Here is a 25,976-nt window from a genome sequence, read left to right on the forward strand (position 1 = left end):
AAGGGGCTCCCCTGGGACTGGCCTCCAAGGCCCCAGAGAGAGCCAAGTCCGGCGGACTCTGGTTACTGAGATGACCTGGGACCCGGAGGGTGGGCGGTATGGGTGGTGTGAAGGTTTCGGTGTCAGAAGGTCATGAGCCTAAATCCTGGCCCAGCAGCTTACAGCTGTATGATCACCTTGGACAAGTCACTTAATCTCCTAGCGTTTGTGTCTTCTCTACTTTAGTAGGGGAAATGGTGCCCAGTTTGGGGGTGGCTTTGAGGGTCAGAGATAACGTGTACGCGTACCTGGTGCCTACCAGGACTCCTTAACCTTAGCGGTGGGTGCTGTTGTCGTTAGGATGTGTGGCCTGGTAATTCACACAGGCTGGCACTGTCCACCATCCTTGGTTCCAACAAAACAGCCATAATGACTTCCGTTTACTTAATACTTTTCATGGACCAAGTACCGCACATCATCTTTATAAATGTAGTCTCATTTCCTCCTGACAGCAACCCGATGAGGTGTGGTTGCTTTTGGCCCCATTTTCCGCGTGAGGAAGCTGAGGCAGCGAGACTTAGCGACTTGCCCGAGGTTACTACAGGAGGGACGGGGAAGTGGAATTCAACCACAGGCCCTGGGGCCCCAGAGCCCAGGCTCTGCCTCCCTTTGTAATCTGGGTGCATCAGTGTGAGGACTCACAGAAAAGCTGTCCTCCCGTGACCCAGCTGACCTGTGTGTACCTCTGTAATCGCATTTCTCTGTCCTATCTTGTGTAGCGATATGATCGGGGCCTTTCCCATCCTGCTGCCCGGGGCCTGGGGCTGGTTCTCTGTGTGTGGCCGAGAGTATCTAGCCAAGTGCCTCACACAGACTCGGTGTTCAGTAGGCATTTATGGAGCTGGAAAGGGCAGATCCAAGTGGAAAACGAGGGTGGGGAGTCCAGCTGATTTCAAAGCCTCTCACTCCCTGTGCCCCAGCGCCGAGCCTTCCGGTGGCAGATTGTCCACCTTGCTGAACAGCCTCGGTTGACCTGAGGGCCCAACTCCACAGACTTGGTCACCTGGTCACTCATCCCATCGGAGAGATTGTGAACCTTCACAGGATCTGGGAACTGCCACCCAGGCTTCACTGAGCCTTGTCCACTGGGAAGTTGCTGGCCCTCCTGGGTGGCCCTGCTGGACTGGGATGAGGACAAAGTTTGGGGGCCTGGAGAGAGGGCGGGACTTATCTGAGTCTCCCCTAATCCCTCCTGTATCAAGCATCTGTTCATTCATTCATTCATTCATTCATCCGCCAGGTGCTAATCCACATTTGATTAATTAATTCAAGATTTCCACGCTCTTAAGCATATGTACTCAGCATAATCCCTGCACTGCCGTAGGTGTGCAAGCCATTTGCAATTTGAATAAATAAAGGCTACAGTGAGCAAGAAGGAGGAAAAGCTGGGAAAGCCTTTCTCTACCAATCACTCTTGTCCTGTAGGCGCCATCTTGCCCGAGGCACTATCTTGCCTAAATACCAGTTTCCATTCAGAACCTTCTGCCGGGTGGTGTGGACTCTGCCCACCCTCCTCTGCCCAGCTCCTGGCCCTGTGCCTGGGGAGCAGGCAAGGCTCCAGCAGCCAGTGTCGCCCTGAGACTGGCCCAGGAGTTCCCAGGATGTTTCTCCACCAGAAACCAGAAGGGACCCCCAAAGGGTGGCTCCTTGTGATGGGGCCACAGAGGGGCCCACGGGAAGGAATCCTGTTTCTGCCTCGATCTCAGCCTTCTCAGGGACGTAGAAGGGTTTTCCCAGCCTGGACCTGGGTGAAAGGAACTCTGGGTGGAGCTGGGACAGGATCAGGTGATCCCCGAGCCAACCCATGTGTTTTCATTAGCTGCCCGGGCCTGGGAAAGCAGTGGCCACCCCGGATATTAATTACCTCATTACCCAGCAGCAGGTGCTGGCACCGGCCACATCTGAGCAAACAGAAGGCCAGACAAAGCAAATGCTCTGAGGGTTCTGAAAGACCCACCTATACGTTATGTCTGGGCTCTTAAGTACATATTTATTCACCTTCCTGCTGCACCCTCCCTTCTAGAAACGTGCAGGTGCTTTTCAAACAGCAGCAGCAAAACAAACTCAGTGTGGAGGCCAGGCACTGTCCGGACAAGTGCCCGGGACCTGTCCCTGCTTTCTTGAGTGATCATGCCCGTCCTAAAGGGGAGAAATATTTTCTGCCTCCACAGGTGGTGACCAAGTGCTGGACAAAGCTCGCTCATTCATTCATTCATTCATTCATTCAACAAGCATGTATTGGACAGTGTTAGGTGCCATATACAATGCTGAGCAAAGGAAGTATAAAAAAGCACATAAGATGCTGCCCTACCCTCCCGCTCACATTCCAATGGGTGGGGTAGACAGGGAGATGGCCAGGACACCCCTTAGTCCGTGGTCAGATCTCAGCACCCAGGCAGCCAGAGAGGGATGAGGGTCTGGGAAGGTTTCCCCAAGGAGATGGAGCCTTGAGTATTGACCTTGACATTAGATGAGGTGGGGAGGGAGGCTGGAAACTAATTAATCAAATGTGCATTAAGTACCTTCTGGGTTAGGAATGGTTGGTAAAGGACCTACAAACCATCAAATGGTTAAATAATCAAAGCTTATTGCTTAAGCACCACCGAGGGACCTTGCCCTGTGCCTAGCGGAGTAGGTGCTTAAAGTGCTTAGTGATTAACTCAGGCTATTCCCGGGTGCTGTTTTCTTACTTTGTTTTAAACCCAAGTCCTACAAATCTCCCTCCCCCCCCTCACACACTCACACACACACTCTCACACACACACACACACTCTCACACAACACTCACACTCACACAATACACACACACACACTCACACACACACACATACACACACACACTCACACACACACACACACACACTCTCACACATACACACACTCACACACATACTCTCACACACACACTCTCACACACACTCACACACACACACTCACACACATACTCACACACACACACTCACACACACACACTCACACACATACTCTCACACTCACACACACTCACACACACACACTCACACACACACACACTCACACACACACTCTCTCACACACACACTCACACACACACACTCACACACACACACTCACACACACACACACATACTCTCACACACACACACACACTCACACACACACACTCTCACACACACACACTCTCACACACACACACACACACACACATACTCTCACACACACACTCACACACACACACATTCTCACACACACACACACATTCTCACACACACTCACACACACACACAGATGGATCTTGCTCTCTGAGGATCACCCTCTCACACTGTCTTCCGGGTATTCCCAGCAGCCAAGATTTTGTCAGGCTTTACTTCCTGTAGTTTGTTGTACAAAAACAATAAGTATTATTTTCCTTTTCCAAATATGAAGTTATATCATAATAGTGAATAGGCTTTTTCAAACTACACGGAAATTCTCTTGCCCACCTCCACCTCCTGTAAAGATTCCGGCGCCTTCCCTGGTGGGGAGTGGGGCATGCAACTTTGCTTACGATGATCAATCTAGAGCGATCCCTACTGTTTCCTCCTATGTTTTCATGCCTAGTGGCTCAATGATTTTTAATTGTTGTATAGGCATCTCAACACACACACACTCACACACACACACACACACACATACTCTCACACACACACACACAAAATAAAGTCTCCCTGATTTTTGTGCTGTTGCGCAGCTCCTCCGAGCCCTTGCTCAACCCGAAGGCCTTTGCGTTTTCATCAGATGTTAATTGCCTACCGGCCCCTCAACCCCAGCTGGCATTCTGTTTCTGAGAGAGGTGAGCTCTGCCCCAGCCAGCCGGGGTGTTCTTTTCTACTCTAAAGATTGGCCTGGGAGCCTGGGACCCTAAGACTAGCAAGCTGAGCCCCCGTGCCTGGCCGTGAGGTCGTTTCATCATCTCTGTGCACTTGGTCCTGCTGTTCTCCCTCATTTCTAGATGGAGAAACTGAGGCTCTGAGAGATGAGGTCACATGTGCAAGGCCCACAGCCAGAAGCAGAAGCTGGGAATTGAACCCGGGTCTGAGTGCTCACAGTGCCTGCCCTGCCTCACTCCTCCCTGAATAGGGGGGAGATGAACTCACTAGAGGCCGTAGTAGCCCCCGGTGTTCCTGGCGCAGAGGCAGCGAGGGAAAGCGGGAACCCCCGGCCATAGAGTTGCTGCAGCAGGACGGGCTGGGTTCAGTCTTGCTCTGCCCGCCAGCTGCGTGACCTTGTCCCCCTCTCTCACTCAGAGCCTCGGTTTCCTCATCTTTAATCGGGCCGTGACGCCTGTGTCTGAGGCTTGTCCTGAGGCCTCCATGAGATCATGAATGTGCGTGAAGTACCCGGTGCGGAGCTGTGTTCAGGAAACAGTCCCTCTTGTCGCCGGCACAGCTGTGTCAACAGACGATTCCGCTGAGCCCGTTCTTAGTCACCAGCCTGGAGCTCCGGCCTCTGGCTCCCGCAGTCAGGTTCATCTCGCTACCTCGGGCTGGGCCACAGCTGAGGCCGCCCACACTTCGGTTCCTTCGCTAGAGCCCGCTGATCGAACTTGAGGCCCCTGCCCCCTCCTCTTGCCTTTGGCCTTTGGACAGCCCTCGCACCTCTGCCCGAGTTTGTGAAAACCTGCTCAGAGGAAGCTGACTTCTCTGCTCATTGTGTTTGGGGGGCACTGGTAGGATTTGCAGCCCTGCCCACTGCCCATCTGCACCAACTGCTGTCCCTCCTTAGGCCACACCTGACAGGTTGGGCTGCCCCAGGGGGGTCCTCACCAGGAGAGCTCCCTTCTAGGCCCAGAGCAGACAGAGAGGGTGGGCTTCAGATCCCGTTGGCCACTAAGCAGGGTGCTGAGCCTCTCTGTGCCTCAGTTTCCTCTGCGAAAATGGCCGTAAGCAAAATGATCTCAGGGTTGTTTTGGTTTTGGTTCTTTTGAGGATTTGATGAGGTCACCCTCCTGCCTCGTGTTCAGTGGGGATGATTTTTTTATAGTTCCTTCTATTCTTGAAAGTCTTTCTTCTTCCTGAGTCCTGGCACCATAGAGTCTGTACCACCGTGTGGCACATACTAAATACGCTCAGCTTATGTTTGTAGAATGAATGACATGTTTCTCCTACTGTTGTCTTTTGACTTTTCCTTTATGATGTGTATCCCCAACAAACTTATTAGCTCTTGAAGGAAAGGGTTACACCTTTCATATCACACACACACACACACACACACACACACACTGCACTCAGCAAGAACCTGAAAGATACTCAGTAATTATCTTGTTGAACATTGAATGAGTGAATGAATTTGTTGAACACCAGGGAACAATAAAAAGTCAATGAGCCCTGACCGCTTTGGCTCAGTGGATAGAACGTCGGCCTGCAGACTGAAGGGTCCCAGGTTCGATTCTCTATCCCTCTCCCTTCTCTGTAAAATCAATAAAATATATATATTTTTAAAAAATCAATGAATATTTGTAGAGGGAAGGATTTGTTTCCGGCTACTTTTAAGCTATAGAAAGAATTTTAGGCAGCTAAACAGAAGTCTTATTTTATAAGCCAAGAAATAGAGAACCTACTGAGATAATTTCTCTGGAGGGGTCTAGGGACCATGCAACACCTCATCTGTGTGATCAGGACCAGGGTGGGGCATGGCGCACCAGGGCCCCTGGTCACTGCACGGTACTCCTGTAGCCTCCTCCCTGCCCGCCCTGCACTAGCCTCCTGTCCTTGTCTCCTGCCAGGAACGCCCTCGGTGTGCCTCAGCCAGGGCTGCGTCTCAGTGACCAGCTCCATCTTGAATTCCATGGACCCCAGGGTGGACCCCTGCCAGGACTTCTTCACCTATGCCTGCGGCGGCTGGATCAAAACCAACCCCGTGCCTGATGGCCACTCGCGCTGGGGGACATTCAGCCACCTCTGGGAACACAACCAAGCCATCATCAAGCACCTCCTCGGTAAGCACCCTGCAGGGGGACCAATGAATGGGCTGCAGGAGGGCCGTCAGCAGGACCTACCTGGCCAGGCCAGTCAGCGGAGGAGCTTGGCTGGAGGGGAAGACAGGCCTTGGAGTATGTGAAAGTGGGCTAGAATACCTGTCTCATCACTGTGTGCCTACGTTACTTACCTGAGCCTCAGTTTCTTCATCTGTAAAGCAGGACTAATAATACCCAAACTGCAGAGTCTGGAGAACTAGAGAGCACACATGTAGAGTGTTAGCGTGGCATGTGTGCACATAGTAGGTGCACAGAAACTAGCAGCGTGGTCTTTGCTTTTGTGACTTCCAGCCGCAACTTAGTTGTTGACTAGTTTTGACTGCTTTTTTGCAAGTTGTGAGTGAAAGGAATCCAGGCTGAGCACACGAGGTTAGATTTTAAGGCTGTGAGCAGATAAAAGTCCTAACAGTTTATCTGAGAGTTACTCACTGAAGGCAGCAGTCTTCCTTGGCCTCCTGAAAATGGATAAGCCTCTAACTGAAGTTCTTCTCTTTGCTCCCTGTGAGGCTTTCAGCACCTCTAGCTGATGGTTTTATGCTCAGATTAGAAGCCCATGTCTGTCTTGTTTGCAACTGTATCCCTCGATCATGTGTGTTGAATTAACATCTGCCTGTTGGGTCGTCCTCTGCGTGAAATCACGTTGCTCTGTGCTGTCACATATAGAGGTCCTGGCTTGAACCCCTTAGCAACCGATATCTTGGCCATCTTCCTCTCTCGCTGACCCCATCCTGGGGCCCCACATGGTGGGAGAGGTTAGATCATCAAAAGCCAGTCAGTTAATCCATGGATAAGAGAACTTAATTCGACAAATACATATTAAGTTTAAAAACAAAACAACCAACCCTCAAGATACTCAAAAGTAGGTAGAATACAATAAAAATTTTAAAAGTAGGTAAAATAGAAGAAGGTGCCTTAAAAGGGGACACATCTCAAAGGGCCAGAAACCTTCCGGTGGGAAAGTTTTCTGAAAGATAACAAAAGATTCTAATTTTACAGTTATGAATTTCAGGCAACTGTGTCTTTTCATTTAAAATTATTTTCTAAATATTTTAATTGATTTGAGAGAGAGAGAAACATGAATTTGTTGTCCCACTTATTTATGCATTTAGTGGTTGATTATTCTATGTGCCCTGACCGGGGATTGAACCTGCAACCTTGGCCTTTTGGGACAATGCTCTAACCAACTGAGCTACCTGGCCAGGGCGGCAATTGTGTCTTTTAGATGAAAGGAGACCTTTCCTTTCTTTCCCTCCCAAAGGGCCGCTGCTACTGCTGGGTGAAACCCACCCACCATCCCTTCTAGGCCCCCAGCAGCTCCTGGGCAGGGCCCCTAGGCAGCCCCCTTGGTAACACAGCCTCCTGCTTGTACCCCTGAGGAGTGGAACAGGGTTTGCCGCTCTGTGTGTCAGGACAGCAAAGCCCCTGCCCACTTTATGCTACCCAAGTGCCACTGAAAGGGACACAGGCTTTCACTTCAGAAGCAGGAGCTTAAAAGGCAAATTTGTCTGTGGTAGCCAGACTAGCTCAGGAATGCCCTTTCCCAGCACTTAAAGCCGGGAGCTGGGCAAGCACTAGCAACCAAAGAGGGCGAATCGTCCAGGTAAGAGCACAAGATGGGCTAGGACCTCTGGGTTCAAATGCTGCCTCGTCCTCTTACTGTGCGATCTTGGGTCAATTACATAACCTCTCTGGGCTTCATCTCTCATCCGTACAATGGGAACTATGCCTCCTTTAGGTTATAAAAATCAAATGGGAAAATACATATAAAGTGCTTTGTTTGAATTGGCCTGGCATATTGTGGTGGCTCTGTTTATGACGGTGTTACTGTTTTCCACCCTTGACCTTTGCACAGCACTTTAGAGTTTACAGAGGTCTTTTTGTAGATATCATCCATTTGATCATGCAGGGTAGAAGCTAGGAAGCGCTTGATGGATAAAGAAACAGATCCTCAAGATAGGTTGGTAGGTGGCAGAGCTGGGACTTGCCTGACTTCCGATCATGTGTCTTTTCCCCTGTCCACACCACCTCCTTCAGGTACAAGGGACAGTTGTGGCTTCCTTCGTGCCTTGGAGAAAGCCTGCAGGCAGACAGCTCAGAGCGTTGAGGGAGTGAAGGAAAGAGGGAAAGAGACCGACATTTACTCAGTGTCTGCTACGTGCTATGCACTGGACCAATCTCTTTATACTACCTCCCACCCCTTGTCCACACAGCTGCCCTGGGATGTAGGCACTGTGGTTCCCATTTTATAGATGAGGAAACAGGCTTAGAAGTCTTAGGTAACTTTACCAAGGACACACTGCCAGTCAGGATGGAGAGGGGGTTCCAGCCCCGGGGAGCCGTTAGCCCCGAGAGGGGACAGGGGAAGAAAGGCAGATGGGCAGGCCTTTTAACTTCCCAGTTAGGCCCAGAACTGGCCCCTGTGTACAGTGTACGGTGCCTGTGATCCCGACCCTGCTGTTCTGGGGCTGGTTCTTATCAGGAGGAGCTTGGGTCTGTGCCTAAGTCCACCCCCAGGTGGCAGGGCCCATGAGGAGTGGCCTGCAGCCCTGGGCTCTGGCCTTACATCCACCCTGTCCCTGAAGGTCAGGTATGGGGGTGGGGGGGCTGCACTGAGCTGGGCACGGAACAGCCAGAGCCATGCGTTCAAGCCCCTGACCCCGGTCCAGGGTCTGGTGGTATCAGGAGGCCACACTGCAGGGTTTGGAGGTCAGGCAGCCCTGGCATGCGAACAGATGAACCAGCTTCTCTCCAGCTCCGTTTCATGGCCTGTAAAAAGGGGGTGACAATGCCACCGAACACACAGAGTTCCTGTGAGGTTTGACTTGCATGTGAGGGTCAGCGTGCTTAGCACAGAGCCGGGCATCAAGGAGGTCGCTCACCTGCGGGTGTGGCAGTGACTTCCTGCCCAGACTTCTGCCTAGCAAGCGGGCGACTGCAGAGCGGCTGCTCCGCCCTCGGGGCCCCAGCTCTCCACCTAGAAAGTGGGGACTGGCCGAAACCGGTTTGGCTCAGTGGATGGAGCATCGGCCTGCGGACTGAAGGGTCCCAGGTTCGACTCCGGTCAGGGGCATGTACCTGGGTTGCGGGCATATCCCCAGTGGGAGATGTGCTGGAGGCAGCTGATCGATGTTTCTCTCTCATCGATGTTTCTGACTCTCTATCTCTCTCCCATCCTCTCTGTAAAAAATCAATAAAATATATTAAAAAAAAAAAAGAAAGTGGGGACTAGCTCAGAGGATTAGGAGAGATGTCCTAAGGGTTCATTGGGGTTTGAAGAGTGATTATTGCTTCTGTCATTTCTTATGGAAGCACCGGACTGCGCCAGTTATCAGTCCACGATCGTGCTGGGCTGTTTGCTTGTATTTTATTAAAGCCACGGCGTAGGCTGTATCTGCCCATTTTACAGATGAGGCTCACAAACACAGAGGAGACGTATTTCCTAGGAAATGGTGGAGCTGGGGTTCAGCCCCAGGGCTGTGGGGCCTCATACCCACATGCTTTCTCCACTGACTCTGCTGAGTCACCTTCACCACGGGGAGGCTGCGGAGCGGCCACAGTGGTTCAAGCTCCTGTGTGGCTGAGCTCCAGGCTGGGCCAGACCTGGCCCAGGCCTGGTGAACACAGTAGCTGGGGCCACCCCCATGTCACACTGACCAGGAGCTTCCCCAGGAGGTACATCCTGGGGTCCTCTCGCTCCAGGCCCATTACGGGGAACTAGTTGGAACTGGCCCTTCACCTTCAGGCCTTGGTACCTGGAAATGCCTGAAAAGCCAGGAGACAGGTGAGTGGGTGACAAAAAATCCAGGAGCGTGGGCCAGTGCATTCTTGGGCTTAAGGCCAAGCTAGTTTCAGCTTCCGCAAGACAGAGGGGTCAGCCAGCGGGCTTCAGGAGGGAGCTGAGGCTAATGGGGATTGGACCAGGCAAGGGGGGGTATGCAGGCTGTCCCACCTGGCCTGGGGTGACCTTCCCCAGGTGGAAGGAGGAGAGGGCACAGGCAGAGTGCTGGTGAGGACTATCAGCTGGCCATGCAGAGCAGCTGTAAGGATCAGCTTGCACGTGACCTTGGGCAGACCTCCCCTGTCTGACAGTGAGTTCACCCTTACCCAGGGGTGGGCAAACTTTTTGACTCGAGGGCCACAATGGGTTCTTAAACTGGACCGGAGGGCCGGAACAAAAGCATGGATGGAGTGTTTGTGTGAACTAATATAAATTCAAAGTAAACATTATTACATAAAAGGGTACAGTCTTTTTTTTTTTTTTTTTTAGTTTTATTCATTTCAAACGGGCCGGATCCGGCCCGCGGGCCGTAGTTTGCCCACGGCTGCCCTAGCCCCTCACAGGAAATCCGGGCAGATCTGTAGCAGGTGGGTTGAACTAGGCCTCGTGCCACCGTGGCATGTCCTTGCAGCCTGCTGGCTGGAGGGCAGTGACCTCAGCTGCATGAGACAGATGCCTCGTCCATGAGACACTGCCGCCCACCCAGCTGCCAGCTTGGGCTGTCCTCATGGGAGACAAGAGTGTGTCCTCCCTTTATCAGGGGAAGGATCGCCTCTCGGGCTGGGCTGCCCTGGGCTTGCCAGCGTGTGCTTTTAGCACAGACTGTTCTGCCATCCAGAGTCCCGACCCCACCCCCTTTCAGTCCTGCGAGACTTTTCTCAAACTTGTTCCTCCCTCATGCCTCCCATGGCCACCCAAGGGCCTCTCCGGCTCCAGCTACAATTACATTGTGTGTAGCCATCACATTTACTACGTCTTACATTATGAGAGTATTACACGCAAAAAAAATTCATGCCTGCTTATTGTAACCATTCAGGCAATACAGATTCCATGAAGAAAAAGTTAGCGGCCTGCCTTTCTCCTCCCCCTGACACGTCTCCCCGAGAAACACATACAGAGTTATTCCTGTAGCATTAAATTTGTCCATGTCAGTAACTGGGCAATTAATCCTGTCACCTGTGACAGCTCTTGTATTTTCATTCGGATTTATTTTTCCAGTATTTACTGTCTAATGTAGTTTCATCTTCCTGCGTCATCCGGAACCTGTAGGAAATGCTTTCTGTCCAGTGCCGTGGCTGCAGCCGCCGGCCCTTCCCTCCCATTTTGGGGACGGTTAAATGGCCTGATGGATGACCTGGCCCGAGGGTGGGAGGGGGTGTCCGGCCTGCAAGCAAGGCAGGGAAAGCAGAGAGAGAGCTCCGGCTCCCGTCCTGGCAGCCTCGGAACTCACTTGTGTGACCTTGGACCGGTTCCCCCACCCCTTGCCTATCAATTGGGCGTGATACTAACACCCACTGGTGGAGATGGTTATGACAAGATGCACACACAGCCACACCCACACACAGGAAGCAGCTCATTTTCTCTGGGAGGCTGACCGACGATGCTCTGCTGCCCTAGGCAGGCGCCTAGACAGGAGGTGATCCTGTGCACCCCAGGGTGTCGGTGCTGACGAACAGGTCTCAGCACAGGGCCTGGCCTGAAGTGGGCAGGGGAAGTGGTGGCCGTGCTATTATTCTTTTGATTCTTCTGCAGCAAAAGGCACTCCTTTATCAGGTCCCCACATCCCCTCACAGGGTGGGGCTCCTGAGGGCTGGGATTGTCTGAGCTGAGTCTGTGGGTTTATCTAAGACAAACACTGGTCCTGCTCTGATGTGGAGTTGCCCCCCCCCCCAAACTCCTGGCCAGAATTCCCAGTAACCCCCATTTCTGCAGCCGCCCAGCTGCCTGGCCATTTTTTCCTCCCGGGGAGTGAGGTGGGAGGTGGGGGCTGTGCCAGTATAAACTCCCAGAGGAAGAAGCAGGCCGATTAAATGGTGTGCTGTCTTTCCTCCCTGGGACTTTGGGGAAGTGACTGAGGAAGTTTCTGGAACTTGGGTTCGCTAGGAGGAAGGACCCAGGCAGTTGGGAGCCACATTATCTCCACTGGGGCCCTAGCAGTGCCACCACCTCCCGACTCAGTTCTGGGAACTGCCTGTTGATTCCTCCCTGCTGGTCCCATGGAACCTTCTCGGCTAGGGTGTCTTACAGGAAACCACGCTTTTCCCGGAGAGGAAACTGTCTGTGGCACCTTTCACTTTGAACCCAAGCCTCCCCCCTCAGGCCGAAGTGGTCAACACCTCTTTTTGTGGAGCTGCCAGAGCATGCACTCATTCACTCACTCATTCACTCATTCATTCATTCATTCATTCAGTGACTCTATTGCACGCTATGTGCCAGACATCGCTAGGTCCCAGACATTGCGTCAGGAATATGACAGTCTTTTCCTGTGGAAGTTCATTCCAGCAGGAGAGACAACCAGTAAGCAAATAAATGAGTAAATAATGTGATTATGAAGAATTAGGGCTTTAAAAAAATGCAAAGAACATGTGTGGCCTGAGAGGGAAGAGGAGGCAGAGCAGGATGGGCTTTCTGAGGGGGGGGACATTCGAGCAGGAACTTGAATTGAGTGAGCGAACAGACCACATGGGTGTGATGGGAAGAGTGTGGCAGGAGGAACAGTGAGCACCGTGGCCCTGGGGCAGGAACGTGGACAGGAGGAGAGGAGGAGACAGGCGGCAGGTAGCAGGTGGCAGCTGGGAGGTGCAGGGCCCAGATCAGCCCCAGCAGTGTTTCTCAACCTTTTTCATTATTGCCTCCTCCTAAAAGTTCAATACCACAGATGTACTGTAAACCTGTTACACACTGTATGTACACATGGAAAGAGTAAGTGGGGCCCGGCTGGCGTGGCTTAGTGGCTGAGCATCAACCTGTGGACTAGGAGGTCACAGCTCCATGCCCAGTCAGGGCACATGCCCAGGTTTTGGGCTTGATCTCCAGTGGTGGGATGTGCAGGAGGCAGCCGATCGGTGATTCTCTCTCATCGTTGATGTTTCTGTTTCTCTCTCCCTCTCCCTTCCTCTCTGAAATCAATAAAAAATATATTAGAAAAAAAACAAACTCCTTTAAAAATAAAAACAGTAAGTTGTTTCTTACCCCCTAAGAACCAATTCTCTTCCCCTTGGGGGCAATATTGCCCGTGCTGCGAATGAGTGGGCTGGGGCTCGTGGCCAAGTTTAAGGTGTCTGTATACGCCAGGGTCTGTGTACTCCAAGTAGTTCAAGACACGGCTCTGTAAACTCCCACCCAGAGAGAGGTCCGCTTGGATGCCTGATAGACATCTCAGGTGAAATAGACATCTGAGGAGCTATTCCACTCCCACCCCTGCCCCCACCCCAGCCTTCCGAACCTCAGTAGCAACCCTTTGCTCAGACCAAGACACCTGGGCAGCATGCTGGACTGACTCCTCTCCCTCCCGCTCCCTCCGCTTCTCTCCCCTTTTCTGCTGCCACCTGGCCCAGCCCCTCACCGCTCACTGTTACAGTGGCTCCCACCTGGCCATCTCCCTTCAGCTCTTGTCCCCCTGGTGCCTGCCAGGTAGTAGGTGCCCTGTGAGGAGGTGGGTGAGCAGGGGAGGGGCTTTCCCTTCTCCAGGGCTCCCGCCCCAGCCAGGTCAGCCAGGGAATCAGGGGGTGTGAACACTGACTCCGGGTGGGACCCTCACTCCTGTCCCTTCCTGCCCCAGCTGCCTCATTTCCTCCCCGGGCAGTGTGCAGCTGCCCCTCATCGCCCTGTCGCCCCCCAGACGCTGTGCCCGTCTTAGCAGCAGCAGACACTGGGCTCTGTGCTGTCAGCAGGCGTCGCTGGTGGCTACTGTGTGCCCACCGGCGCTGGGGAGCAGGCACGACCAGTGCCCGGACTGGTGGGCGAGGCAGCCCATGTCCACTCCACGTGGAGCTCATGGAGAGCTCACAGGGATCGCTGCCTCCGGGCCATCCTCCCCCACGGCCTCAGGTCATTCTTATTACAGGTGCCCCATTGTGTAATCCCAGGCCTTTGTGACTGTCATGGCTGCCTGCCTGTCTCGCCCTTGTGCGGGCTGCGGGCCCTATGACGTCAGACTCGCGTCCGTGTTGCCTATGCCACCTCCGCACTCAGCCTGGCGGCCACCAAGCCATAAGAACTTGGTAATATTTTTGGGGAAATGGGTGGAGTGACACCCAGGGCGCAGAGCTCAGGGGAAGTTTGAACCCCGAAGGAGAGGAGGAGGCTGGCTGCTTTCCCGCCCCTCCTACAAACAGGTGGGGGAGGGGGCCGCCTGGAAGTTGCTGTAATGAGCCAGCCAGCTTGTCCCTGGAGCCTTTCTGTGGGCCTTTATCTGGATGGCCTTGGGGCACTGGGGGAGGGAGGTGCCCGGCCCCTTGATGGGCCAGAGCGCACAGAGTGTACCTCCCCTGACGCTGGCCCTGGCATTTCAGGGTCATGGCCAGAGCCAGATGTGGCCAGCCAGTGAGGATTCCTGCTTTCCCGTCCAGGAGCCGAGCTGCTGGGAGGTGTTGTCGTAGAAACGCAGCCCCCGGGAGGGGGTGGGGAACACTTCGCTTTGCTGCTTTTTGAGTGTGAGGAGCAGGGACAAGTCCCTGCCCTTCCTCCAGGGAGCTCTTCTCCTGCTCGGAGGGGAGGGGCACGGGGACATGCTGGTGCTGCCCTGCAGGGCAGTGTGCCCCCATAGCTCCTCATCACTGCTCCCTGGCACGCTGTCACCCGCTCGCCCTGTAAACTACCCCTCCCTCTCAGGCTGTCCCCTGACTTCAGCCAGGCAGGGCTGACTCTGCAACCATTGGACACCGTGGTGCAGTTTAGGGTAAGAACTGGGGGCGGGGAGCTTCAGGATGAGGCCGGGCAAGCTGATCAGACCAGCCAGGAAGTGACTCGTGTCCTCTGCACCAACTGGCTGCGAATGGATTTCTTCTCTGCAAACTGCATGCCCTTTTATGCTTGTTTTTCCGCACACTCTCCAGCTCCCCCCAAACCCAGTACCGCTCGCCCTCATTCCTACCTGGTGAGTAACTTCACCTTCCAGAAGCAGCTCAAATAGGACGCCCTCTGGAGGCCCCCGGGCCCCACCCCACCCAAGTGTGTGACTTCTTTTCTGGGTTCCAGAACCATTTGCCTTAAAGCACTTTGGTGCTTCGCGGTCCACATCTTTGTACATCTGTGTTCAGGTCCACCTCTTTGTACATCTGTGTTCAGGTCCACATCTTTGTACGTCTGTGTTCAGGTCCACATCTTTGTACGCCTGTGTTTACTGTTAGACCTTGAGCTCCTTGGGGGTGGGAGCAGGTCTTATTCGTGGCTGTAAACCCTGGTGCCCAGCCCAGTGCCTGGCACCCAGTAGGTGCTCAGTGCTGCGAGCCCACATGAATGAACCTCTTGGGAGCCCCCTGAAGGGGCCTTGAAGGCCGAGGAGAGTTGGACAGTGTCCCATGCAGAAGGGCCAAGGTAGGCTTTTTCTTTTTTAAAAATCTTTATTGTTGAAAGTATTACATAGTCCTCCTCGCCCCCATAAACCTCTTCCAGCCCACTCTCGTCGTCCCCCTCCCCACCTGGCTTTTTTCCAGAGGACAGGGAGGTTGTCTTTGCACCCCCAAAGCCTGCACAGAGTAAGCATCTGTTTAGTGGATGAATGGGTAACTTTCCACCAAAAAAGTCTTCATGGAGGACGTGGGGTTTGGGTTATTTTTGAAGGAAGCAAAGGAGGGAGTTTCAGGGTCCAGGAAAGACAAATATGAACTGAGGCAAAGTGGCCAGAGCAGCGAGGAGCCCCCCAGGGAGCAAGCTGAACAGAGGGAACTGAGCGGGTCGGGGCCCTGAGACGAAAGCTCAGGCACATAGTAGGTCCTTGTGGCCTGAACAGCAGGAAGTGGTCGCCTTCCCCGAGTGCCGCTGGGACCCTGCCCTGTGCTCTCGCACGGCCCTCAGCAGGTGGCATCTGGACCAGGGCCCAAGGACAGGGAGGAGGACAGTCTCCCGGGTGTCCCAGCGGAAGGCGCTGTGACGCTGCCCACTGGGTTTGGGAAGGGAAACGGCAAACGGCCCCTGAGTCTACTGTTAGTCTGGGGAACATGCCCAGGCCCTCAGAGGAAGAAGCTGAAATTCATAAAATGAATGAGGCCTTTCAGGCTGCCGCCCACCTCCAGTCTTTATCACAGGGAAGGCCAGCTGGGATCTGAAGCCCAGACAGGCCTCTGTCCCATGCACCAGGCGGGGGTGTTGGGGCCCTGCGGCCAGGGGGGAAGCAGACCGGCCCCCAGCTGGGCACCCACGCTGCCAACCAGGGACACGTCTGCACACCCGACCACCAGGGCGGGGGAAGCAGTGTATTTACTCTCTTCTTGTTTGCGGGCAGCTCAAAGCAGGGGCACCTCCGTTTGCCAGGCTGTGCCCTGGGGCGGTCCCGGACCTGCTCTGACAGCTCCTCACCGCTGCCCTGACAGGCAGGGCCCTAGGCCTGCAGAGGACCACCCAGGGCTCCCAGCGGGACGGGGGGCATGTCGCAAACGGCTCTCTTGTCATTCCAGAAAATTCCACAGCCAGTGTGAGCGAAGCAGAAAAGAAGGCCCAGGTGTACTATCGCGCGTGTATGAACGAGACCAAGATCGAGGAGCTCAAGGCCAAGCCCCTGATGGAGATGATTGAGAGGGTGAGTTCCTCCCGGAGACTTTCCCGATCTGCCCCGCCCGTGCCACCTGCCTGCCCCTCTGGCTTCTGTCCCAGCGCCCAGCTGCCACCAGGACCGGCCGTGGATGGTGGAGCCTGTCTGCTGGCAGTGCCAGGGTTGTGTGCGTGTGCGTGTGCGTGCACATGCTCATCTCTCTGTGGGTGGGACTGTCCGGTGTGTATTTGTTGTTATTTTTTTAAATATATTTGTATTGATTTCAGAGAGGGAGGGAGAGGGTGAGAGAGATAGAAGTATCAATGATGAGAGAGAATTATTGATTGGCTGCCTCCTGCACGCCCCCTACTGGTGATCAACCCCAACCCCCCCCCACTCCCCCCACCTACCACCACCTATGTGCCCTAACTGGGAATCGAACTATGACTAACAGTAGACTCAGGGGCCGTTTGCCGTTTCCCTTCCCAAACCCAGTGGGCAGCGTCACAGCCCCTTCCGCTGGGACACCCGGGAGACTGTCCTCCTCCCTGTCCTTGGGCCCTGGTCCAGATGCCACCTGCTGAGGGCCGTGCGAGAGCACAGGGCAGGGTCCCAGCGGCACTCGGGGAAGGCGACCCCGCTGGGCATCTGTGTGTGTACTTGTGTGGGGAGGTCTGTCACACACATGTGCCTCTGCATCTGCGTGTGGGGCAGGGGCTGTATTGACAGATGAAATGTTCTCTGTGTTACTGCTTCCTTGTCCTCAGAGGGTGTCTGTGTGTGATAGGGGTGTGTCCACAAGGAGCAACAGGAAGTCTTGCAGCACAAGCAGAGCCCTCCCTCTGACCAGGGCCTCCCCAGCCCCCTGACCAGGAGAAAGAGTCTTTCTTCCTGGGCACCTTCCGGTCAGCCTTGGATGGCCTCCTGGCCCGGGGCTGCCAGGCTGCCTGGCGCACACACAGGGGTGGCCGAGGGTGTTTTCTCGCTGCCCTTGCCCGCCTCCCGGCTCGGCTTCGGGGAGAGGGGGAGGCATTGGGGCGGGTGGGGAGCTGTGGGTACCGGGGGCTGTACCGTCCCTCCCCCTCCAACATGAGCCCAACCAGGAACACCAAGGAGATTTTTAAAAATCTAACTCTGGCCGAAACCGGTTTGGCTCAGTGGATAGAGCGTCAGCCTGCGGACTGAAAGGTCCCAGGTTCGATTCCGGTCAAGGGCATGTACCTGGGTTGCGAGCACATCCCCAGTGGGAGATGTGCAGGAGGCAGCTGATCGATGTTTCTCTCTCATCGATGTTTCTAACTCTCTATCTCTCTCCCTTCCTCTCTGTAAAAAATCAATAAAATATATTTAAAAAAAAAATCTAACTCTGAGAGAAACTGAAATAGATAATCTTTGAAAAAATCTAGAGCTTTCCTTATACCTGAAAAGAATATAGAACAGTATTGAAAGTAAACTGTAATGGAAAAATAAATAAGTACAACTTAAAAATAAATGAAATATGTTGCTTTAGGCACGATTGAATTTATGCTTCGGTAGGAATGACATTCATGTGACTTAGTGCTAGAAAAATAAACAGAGTCCCGGAAAAGTCTTCTTCCCGGCCCCGCCCCCAGCCACCAGGGAGCAGCCGCCACGTGGACCCGCGGCTCCCTTGTCGAGGGCGCTTCTTTGCTCCAGCCGGGACCTCTGGGTAATGACGGCCTCCCTTTCATTTGCTCTTGAGGCTCAGAGCGGTCAGGTGGCTGACCAGGGTCACAGAGCCTGTCAGCCTCAGAAGCGCATTTCACACGGGGGTCTCCCCGCAGTCTCATCCCCTCCCTGTCTCCCTCCTCCGCACAGCTCGGGGGCTGGAACATCACGGGGCCCTGGGACAAGGACAACTTCCAGGAGGTCCTGGAGGCGGTCACATCCCGCTACCGCACCTCGCCCCTTTTCTCCGTCTACGTCAGTGCCGATTCCAAAAACTCCAACAGCAACGTGATCCAGGTGAGCTGACCTGGAATTCCAGGAAGGAGCGGGCAGGACCTCATGGGCTGTTCTGAGTTTAGCAAGCGCTGCCTTGGGGCAGTTGGGGAGGGGACTTGCCCTGGACTGGCAGACAGTCTTGGCTCCCCATGGTGAGAGCTTGACCGGCAAGAAGTTTGGAAAGGACAGGCTGCCTCCTGGGGTTGGTGTGGCTGCTGCAACACCAAGGGATCTTCAGGGTTCTGCGATGTCACCGTGGGCTCCAGGGATGAGGTCCCGTGGTCGGCAAACCGCGGCTCGAGAGCCACATGCGGCTCTTTGGCCCCTTGAGTGTGGCTCTTCCACAAAATACCACGTGCGGGCGCGCACATACAGTGCCATTGAAACTTCGTGGCCCATGCGCAGAAGTCGGTTTTCGGAAAGGAGACAGACGAAACAAGTATACAAGACGAGTGTGGATGGGAGAGTTGGAAGGGGTCGACCTCGACCGTACCTCAATCAGATTGAGGACGTTTTTAGCAAAGGCCAGCTTAGGAGTACCCTCATTAAGTTAGTAACAATGTACCCACCTGTATAGTTTAAGTTTAAAAAATTTGGCTCTCAAAAGAAATTTCAATCGTTGTACTGTTGCTATTTGGCTCTGTTGACGAATGAGTTTGCCAACCACTGCCCTAGTCTCAGCTGGAGCCATGTCTTGGTCCCCCCACCTCAGCCTCCAGCCTTTGTATCTCTGCCTGGAATGGCTTTGAGTACACCTCTCTCTCCATGAAGGCTGAGTTCCCACCGCTCTCTGCCATTCACTCCCTGTGTGACCTTGGGCAAGTGCCTCAACCTTTCTGAGCTTCAATTTCCTTTCCAATGAAATGAACTGTACACTGGATCTTAACCAAATGGCCGAGAAGAGATCAAACGCATTATAATAACACCTACTTAGGTCTGACAAGGTGCGGCCATAACTATCGGGAATGGACAGTCCTCACCAGCCCCCCACTCACCAAGCCCTTTACTGGCACTGTCTCCTTGAATCCCCTTTCCAGCCTGAGGGCGAGCTATTTCCCCCCTATTTTGCAGATGAGGAACCTGGGGGTCAGGCAGGGTCAGTGACTTGACCAAGGTTCCACAGCTTGTGAGGGGCTCTTCACCGCGGCTCCGTCCTGGGCAGTGTTTTATGGAGCAGAGCTGCTCTGCCGGCCCTCGGGGGTGTGGAGAGAGGAGCGGGGCTCTGTCTGCTCCTCCGGTGGGTGGAGGCCTGCAGGGTGCGTGTGCCCCAGGCGGTTCCCTCTCACTCCCGCCTTCCTCTCCAGGTGGACCAGGCTGGCCTGGGCTTGCCCTCCAGGGATTATTACCTGAACAAAACGGAAAATGAGAAGGTGAGTGGGCCTCTGCAAAGGGAGTGGCTCCGCCCCCAGCTCCCTTGGTTGGTCCCCCACCCCGTGTCCCCCGAGTGTTCAGGTCTTTGAAGCTAGAGGAACAGGAACCCAGAGGTGTCACTTACCTGATAGGTGACACGCAGTCCCTGGCAGGGCGGCTGTCATATGGCCCCGTTCCAGAGTGAGGCTGGTTCACATCCAGGCATCGTGGGCACAATAGGCAGGGAGCAGGTATCGTGTGTCCCCATTCTAGAGCGATGCAGCGGTACAGCCCTGCCACCTGGGGGTGCTGGGCCTTTTATACTCACAGCACCTGTGGCCCTCCAGTGGCCCTGCAGATACCAAACGGAACGTCTCCTCTGCCCTTCATTCACCTCATCTGTCCCTGGGTATTATTTTTACCTTGCCCACTTCAGAGGAGGGAGTACGGCTCAGAGGCAATACTGATCTGCTCAAGGTCTCTTAGCTGATGGAGTCTGAGATGCCTATCCAGACCCGCAGACTCTAAAACCCACGCCTTCCCATCCCCCTGGCTGCATCCGGTGTCCCGGGGAGACCTGGCCTGAGGTTCCTCCTCTATCCATTCATCATTCCACCCACTTGTATTGAGCAAGTGCCTGCTATGCCTAATGCTGGGGAGATAGTGTTGAACAAGGCCGCCTGGTCCCTGCCCCATGGGGCTTCAGGTCTAGTAGGGGAAGCAGATGTTAATTAACCACCAATTAGAGGCATAATGACAAATGGTGATAAGGAAGGTGAACGGAGAAGGTAACCTGGGGACCTAATTTAGATGGGAGTTTGGGGGGCCACAGAGGACAGTTCAGAAAAAGTGAGTTCCAGGCCCTGAAAGACGGCTCTCTGGGAGGAGCATGCGGGAGGGAATGAGGACCTGGACAGCAGGGACCCACCCTCCTGGGGACCTGGGGCCTTGGTCCCCAGGGCCATGTGAGCCGTGAAGCGGTGCACTGCCAAACTCATTCTAGAAGCTGTTTCCGGTGGGTGTCCGGGGAAAGCACCAGCCCCTCCCTCCCTGCGCTGGGCCACCAGGGGCAGTGGTGGCAGCCACTGACAGGCTCGGGGGTCCCACAGGTGCTGACGGGTTACCTGAACTACATGGTCCAGCTGGGGAAGCTGCTGGGCGGAGGGGACGAGGACGCCGTGCGCCCCCAGATGCAGCAGATCCTGGACTTTGAGACAATGCTGGCCAACATCACCATCCCCCAGGAGAAGCGCCGGGACGAGGAGCTCATCTACCACAAAGTGACAGCAGCCGAGCTGCAGGTAACGTGAGCGCCATCTGGGGCAGCCACAGGGCTTCAGGATGTAGGGCTCTGGGCCGGGGGCTTCAGGATGCTGGGCGCTGGGCCGGGGTTTTACACCCACTTCATCAGGTCCTCAGAACAACCCTCTGAAGCAGGGCTGGTTGTTCTACCCACTTCTCAGATGGAAAGACTGACGGAGGCTCCGAGAGGTGGACTTCCCAGCTGAAGGCCACACGGCTAGAGACTCCAAAGCTAGGCTCTTGCCTGCACCAGGCTGCTTTTCGGTTACAGCATTTGCCAGGGAGGCTGTGGTCATGATAATAGCTCACATTGACTGGGCATTGCCGATCTCTCAAGCACCAAGCTCTTCGAGCCTGGTACACAGCAAACAGTAAATGTGAGGACTGGGTTCTGTCGACACTTCACACTTTTTTTTTTTTTTTTTTCCAGAGAGGAAGGGAGAGGGAGAGAGAGATAGAAACATCATCGATGAGAGAGAATCATTGATTGGCTGCCTCCTGCACGCCCCCTCCTGGAGATTAAGCCCACAACCCAGGCATGTGCCCTTGGCCGGAATCGCACCTGGGACCCTTCAGTTCCCAGGCTGGCACTCTATCCACTGAGCCAAACCGGCTAGGGCCCCTACACCCTTTCTTCAGCCTGGAGGTTAGGGGACAAGTTGAAGGCCAGGAGGCTCCTGTGTGACAGGGGAGCTTGGCATTGGAATCAGGCTTGGCTAACTGAAGCTCTGCTTCTGACCGTGACCCCGGTGACCCCGGTGGAATCGGGTTAAGGGTCAGAACTGTGAGGCTCTGTACTGAGCATGACCCATCTGAGAAGCAAGGTCCCTCCACAGCTCAGCCTTGTGAAAGGCTGCCCCCTGGTGGCTGCCTGGGACTTGCAGGTCACAGTTTGCCAAGTTCCTTCTTTCCAGTTCATGGGGTGTTAGTGTCCAGCCTTACCCCACCCCCCACCCCCACCCCCGGGGTCACAGAGGACGCCAGCCGAGTGGCCTCAGCCCATCTTCCTGTTCCCTACCATCACCCAGGACTGCTTGGCGGGGCCTTGCTCTCTCTGGGGCGGATGTCTGGGACAGGCTAAAATGTCTCCTCCCCTCTCTCCCCCCTGACCAGCCAAGTCCTGCCCATGCTTTAGAGTTCGGCTCATTCACTCTTTTCCGGCAGAGCACTGAGGTCCCTGCCCCTTCCTCCTCCGTCCCTCCCTTTGACAGGTGAGCGTGGGGCCACCAACAAGGAAACAACCCAGACTCACCGCTAAGTGCTTTGAGCAAAAGAAGCAGGGCGCCAGGGCAGGGGCAGGGCGAAGCCGGGGAAGGTGAGCCTGGAGAGTGGGTGAGCATAGCCACCGGGCCTCCGGGGTGCCAGCTGCCCTCTAGGTCCCCTGAGAAGCTGGCATCAGGGTGAGTGGTGCTGGGGGCGGGGGCAGTGGGGGGGAGGTCAGGAAGATCAACAGCCTGTGATGGGTGCCATCTGGCACTGTTTTTCCGCTCTGAGGCCAGGTCGAGGGAGGTGCTGTTTATGCACCATAATTTGGTTTGCACAAGCTGCCCAGTTCTCAGCTCAAGGGGAGGCCTCAGGCCCCCACCTCCACCCCCACCCCAGGTGGCCACAATGTCAACTGACTACACCAGGAGCGGCAGAGAAGGCACAGTAGCCCTGGGCACATCAGCCCCAGCCTGGCTATCAGGTTCTACCCCCAGGCATCCTATCACCATTGCTCTCATTCTGCTCTTCCTCCCTGCCAGCTGCATAGCTTTCCCCTGGGGAGGACTGGCAGAGGCCGCAGCCTGGAGTGGTGTGAGCCCTGGGCGGGGTCAGAAGACTGCTCTGGCCCAGCCCTCCATGAGCTGTGTGACCTTGGGCAAGTCACACACCCCTTCTTTGAGCCTTGGCTTCCTTTCTTGTAAAATGGAGCTTTGCTCATTCATTCACCCCTGCTGTGTGCCAGGGAGACAAAGGAGTGGCAGCCCCTGCCCTGGCAGCTGGAGGTGACAGGCCCCTTAGGGAACAGGCTGAAACCTGTGTGGTGTCTCTCAGAGGAAGTGGGCTCATGGACATAAGAAATAATTACGTTTCGCCCTGACCGTTTTGGCTCAGTGGATAGAGCGTCGGCCTGCGGACTCAAGGGTCCCGGGTTCGATTCCGATCAAGGGCATGTATCTTGGTTGCGGGCACATCCCCAGTGGGGAATGTGCAGGAGGCAGCTGATCGATCTTTCTAACTCTCTATCCCTCTCCCTTCTTCTCTGTAAAAAATCAATAAAATATATATATATATATATATATATATATATATATATATATATATATATTTTTTTTTTTTTTAAAAGAAAGAATTACATTTAAAGCCGCCCCAGGCCCCTGACACCTGTCTCCCGGATAAGAGTCTCTGCCTGGCCTGCCCACGGGGTTGCGAGAGGGTGCGATGAAGCAAGGGATGAGATGTCACTTTGTAAACTGATACGTGCAATTCAGATAGATCTTCGTCATCATGATTAGTATTATTCCTTTGTTACGGGTGATCCCAGCCACGTCTTCAGCGCTGAACTCATTTGATTCATCCCACCCTTGGGTAGAGAATGCCTTGTTTGCTGGCTACTGGAAACTGGTTTCCTTCCCATCCTCCTGGTGACTGGGCAGGCACTCCGGCCCTCACAGTGTGGGGCTGGCCCCCGAGTGCAGCGGTCCCAGACTCGCCCCCAGCAGAGCCTGAATTCAGAGCGCTGAATCCGACATCCTCCTGTCGCTTCTCTGGGAGCCTGAGGACCCTCCCATTCTTTTCCAGGACCTTCCACACCAAAAGGTGTTTGGGAACGAGCCCCATCCCCTTTAAATCCTCCAGCTGAGACAAAGCCTGATAGCATCTTGCTTTTCTCTCCCTCTTTGCAAGCCTACTTGAGCCGGTTGGTCGGTGACCTGACCGGCAGTACTCTTTGGCTGCGGGTATGGAAAATAGAGCTCATCTATGCGCCCCAAAGGATTTGTGTCACAAGTGGAGTGTCCTCGTTGGTTAAAGCAGCCATCTCCTTAGAGACAGATCTAGGCAGGCATGTTCAAGTTAGGCGTTCTCTGCAGGAATAGAGGCTGGAAATGTGGAAATCCTGGTGTTCAACACACACCCTGCCGCAGAGTTGTGGGAACTGGCCTGCACAGAGCACCTGTGCCCTGAAGGGCCAGGTCTGTGTTAAGCAGGTAGAGGTGTATCTCCTGATGGTTGTGCCCTGATCGGAGAGTCCCAGTCGCCTGCCGTCTGTGAAGCTCGTGTTATTGTGTACACAGTCACGCTCTGTAAACTTGGCCAATTTCCCAGGGGTCTTTGCCAGCAGGTCGTGTAGACAGGTGGCTCTAAGTGTTGAGCCCTCTTTGAACATCTCACCTAAACACCTCCAAGTTTTGCAGCCACAAATGTTAAGGGGCCGCCCCAGAGGTTGCCTGCCCGAGGGGCTCCTGCCAGGACCAGAGAGCAGGACGAACAAGCTGGGAAGACAGGAAGCTCGGGTTTGTTGAGCACGCTGTCCCGAGAGGCACAGAGCAGCCCACCCTAGAGGGGGAGGGGGAGGTGGGGATTGTCCCCATTTTAGAGAAAGACGGGGAGACTGTCTCGCTGTGGGGCAGGCAGACATTTACAGGAGCCCGCAGGGCACAGCTCTCCCCAGCTCTGTGGGAAGTCTGCAGGAGGTCACGGTGGAAATACAAGCCACACTGAGAGCCAGTTGTCAAGCCCTGGCCTGTGGGAGCTGCCCTCCTCCATCCTCTGAGGTCCTTGTTCCCCAGCAGCTCAGCTGAGCTGCCCTTTAAAACCAGACACATGAGCACACCCCGGTTTTAGACCTGCAGAGTCACTGGCTCACCCTGTGACCTCCGGAAAGTCACTGTTGCTCAGCGTCTGTTACACGGAGGGTTTTCATGGCTGCCTCTCCCACGGAGGGCTCCGTAGGTATTTTCCAACAGGTTATAGATTCAGCTGATGTTACAGACTGATTTTACATTATTTTTTAAAAGAAGACCTTTTTTAAAAAAATATATATTTTACTAATTTCAGTGAGGAAAAGAGAAGGAGAGAAAGAAACATCAGTGATGAGAGAGAATCATTGATTGGCTGCCTCCTGCACACCCGCTACTGGGGATCAAGCCTGAAACCTGGGCATGTGTCCTGAGTGGGAATCGAACCTTGACCTCCTGGTTCATAGGTCAATGCTCAACCATTGAGCCACACCTGCTGAGCAGATTTTACATTATTGATTCATGCGAAGGCCATTTACGATGCCTCTCTCACCTTCCTACATCTTGCATTTTGCACTTTTTCGAGGGAACAAAACGGAATTTGGAATTGAGTGAGCCCAGGCCCACTCGTGGGAGACCTGGAGCAGTGATTTCAACGGCTAACGTTGGTTGAGCTCTTGCAAAGTGCCAGGTACCATCCTAGGATGTAGGAGATTGACACATGCAGGCACTTCTGCTGTAAAACAGCACGTGAAGTCCCCCAAAATGTTGCATTCTGTAAAATAACAGGACAAAAAGATAACTAAAAATAACAAGACATATGGGAAAACAGGTCTAAAGCAGACCACTCAAAAGTTGTGCAGCTTGGCTTGAGGGCAGTACTGAGTGAAATAAGTCCGTCACACAAGGTCAAATACTGTGTGATTCCGCTTACGTGAGCAGTCAGTCAGAGGCATAAAGACGGAAGGTGGAGTGGTGGCTCCCAGGGGCCGGAGGAGGAGCTGGGAGAAGTTACTGTTTAATAGGTACCGAGTTTCATTTCTGCAGGATGGGTGGTGGTGATGGTTGCCTAACGATGCCACTGAACTGCACACTGAAAAACAAAGGTGAAGAGGGTTCATTTTAGATGTGTAT

At 54.2% G+C, this 25,976-nt stretch overlaps 1 protein-coding gene across 2 annotated transcripts in view; it reads left to right on the forward strand.

Annotated features, from left to right (window-relative positions):
- The window catches only part of ECE1 (endothelin converting enzyme 1), a gene marked incomplete at its 5' end in the record, with an annotated part of 99,132 nt that overhangs the window by 54,409 nt on the left and 18,747 nt on the right, over nt 1-25,976 (forward strand). For both annotated transcript variants that reach the window (XM_081086924.1, XM_081086923.1), the window contains 5 exons: nt 5,783-5,995; nt 16,430-16,551; nt 18,343-18,489; nt 19,773-19,838; nt 20,928-21,119. In XM_081086924.1, coding sequence (XP_080943050.1) covers nt 5,783-5,995; nt 16,430-16,551; nt 18,343-18,489; nt 19,773-19,838; nt 20,928-21,119 — 740 coding nt within the window. The remainder of the gene's footprint in view (nt 1-5,782; nt 5,996-16,429; nt 16,552-18,342; nt 18,490-19,772; nt 19,839-20,927; nt 21,120-25,976) is intronic.

The sequence above is a fragment of the Myotis nattereri genome, assembly GCF_964212035.1.
Source record: "Myotis nattereri genome assembly, chromosome: 3".
NCBI lineage: Eukaryota > Metazoa > Chordata > Mammalia > Chiroptera > Vespertilionidae > Myotis > Myotis nattereri.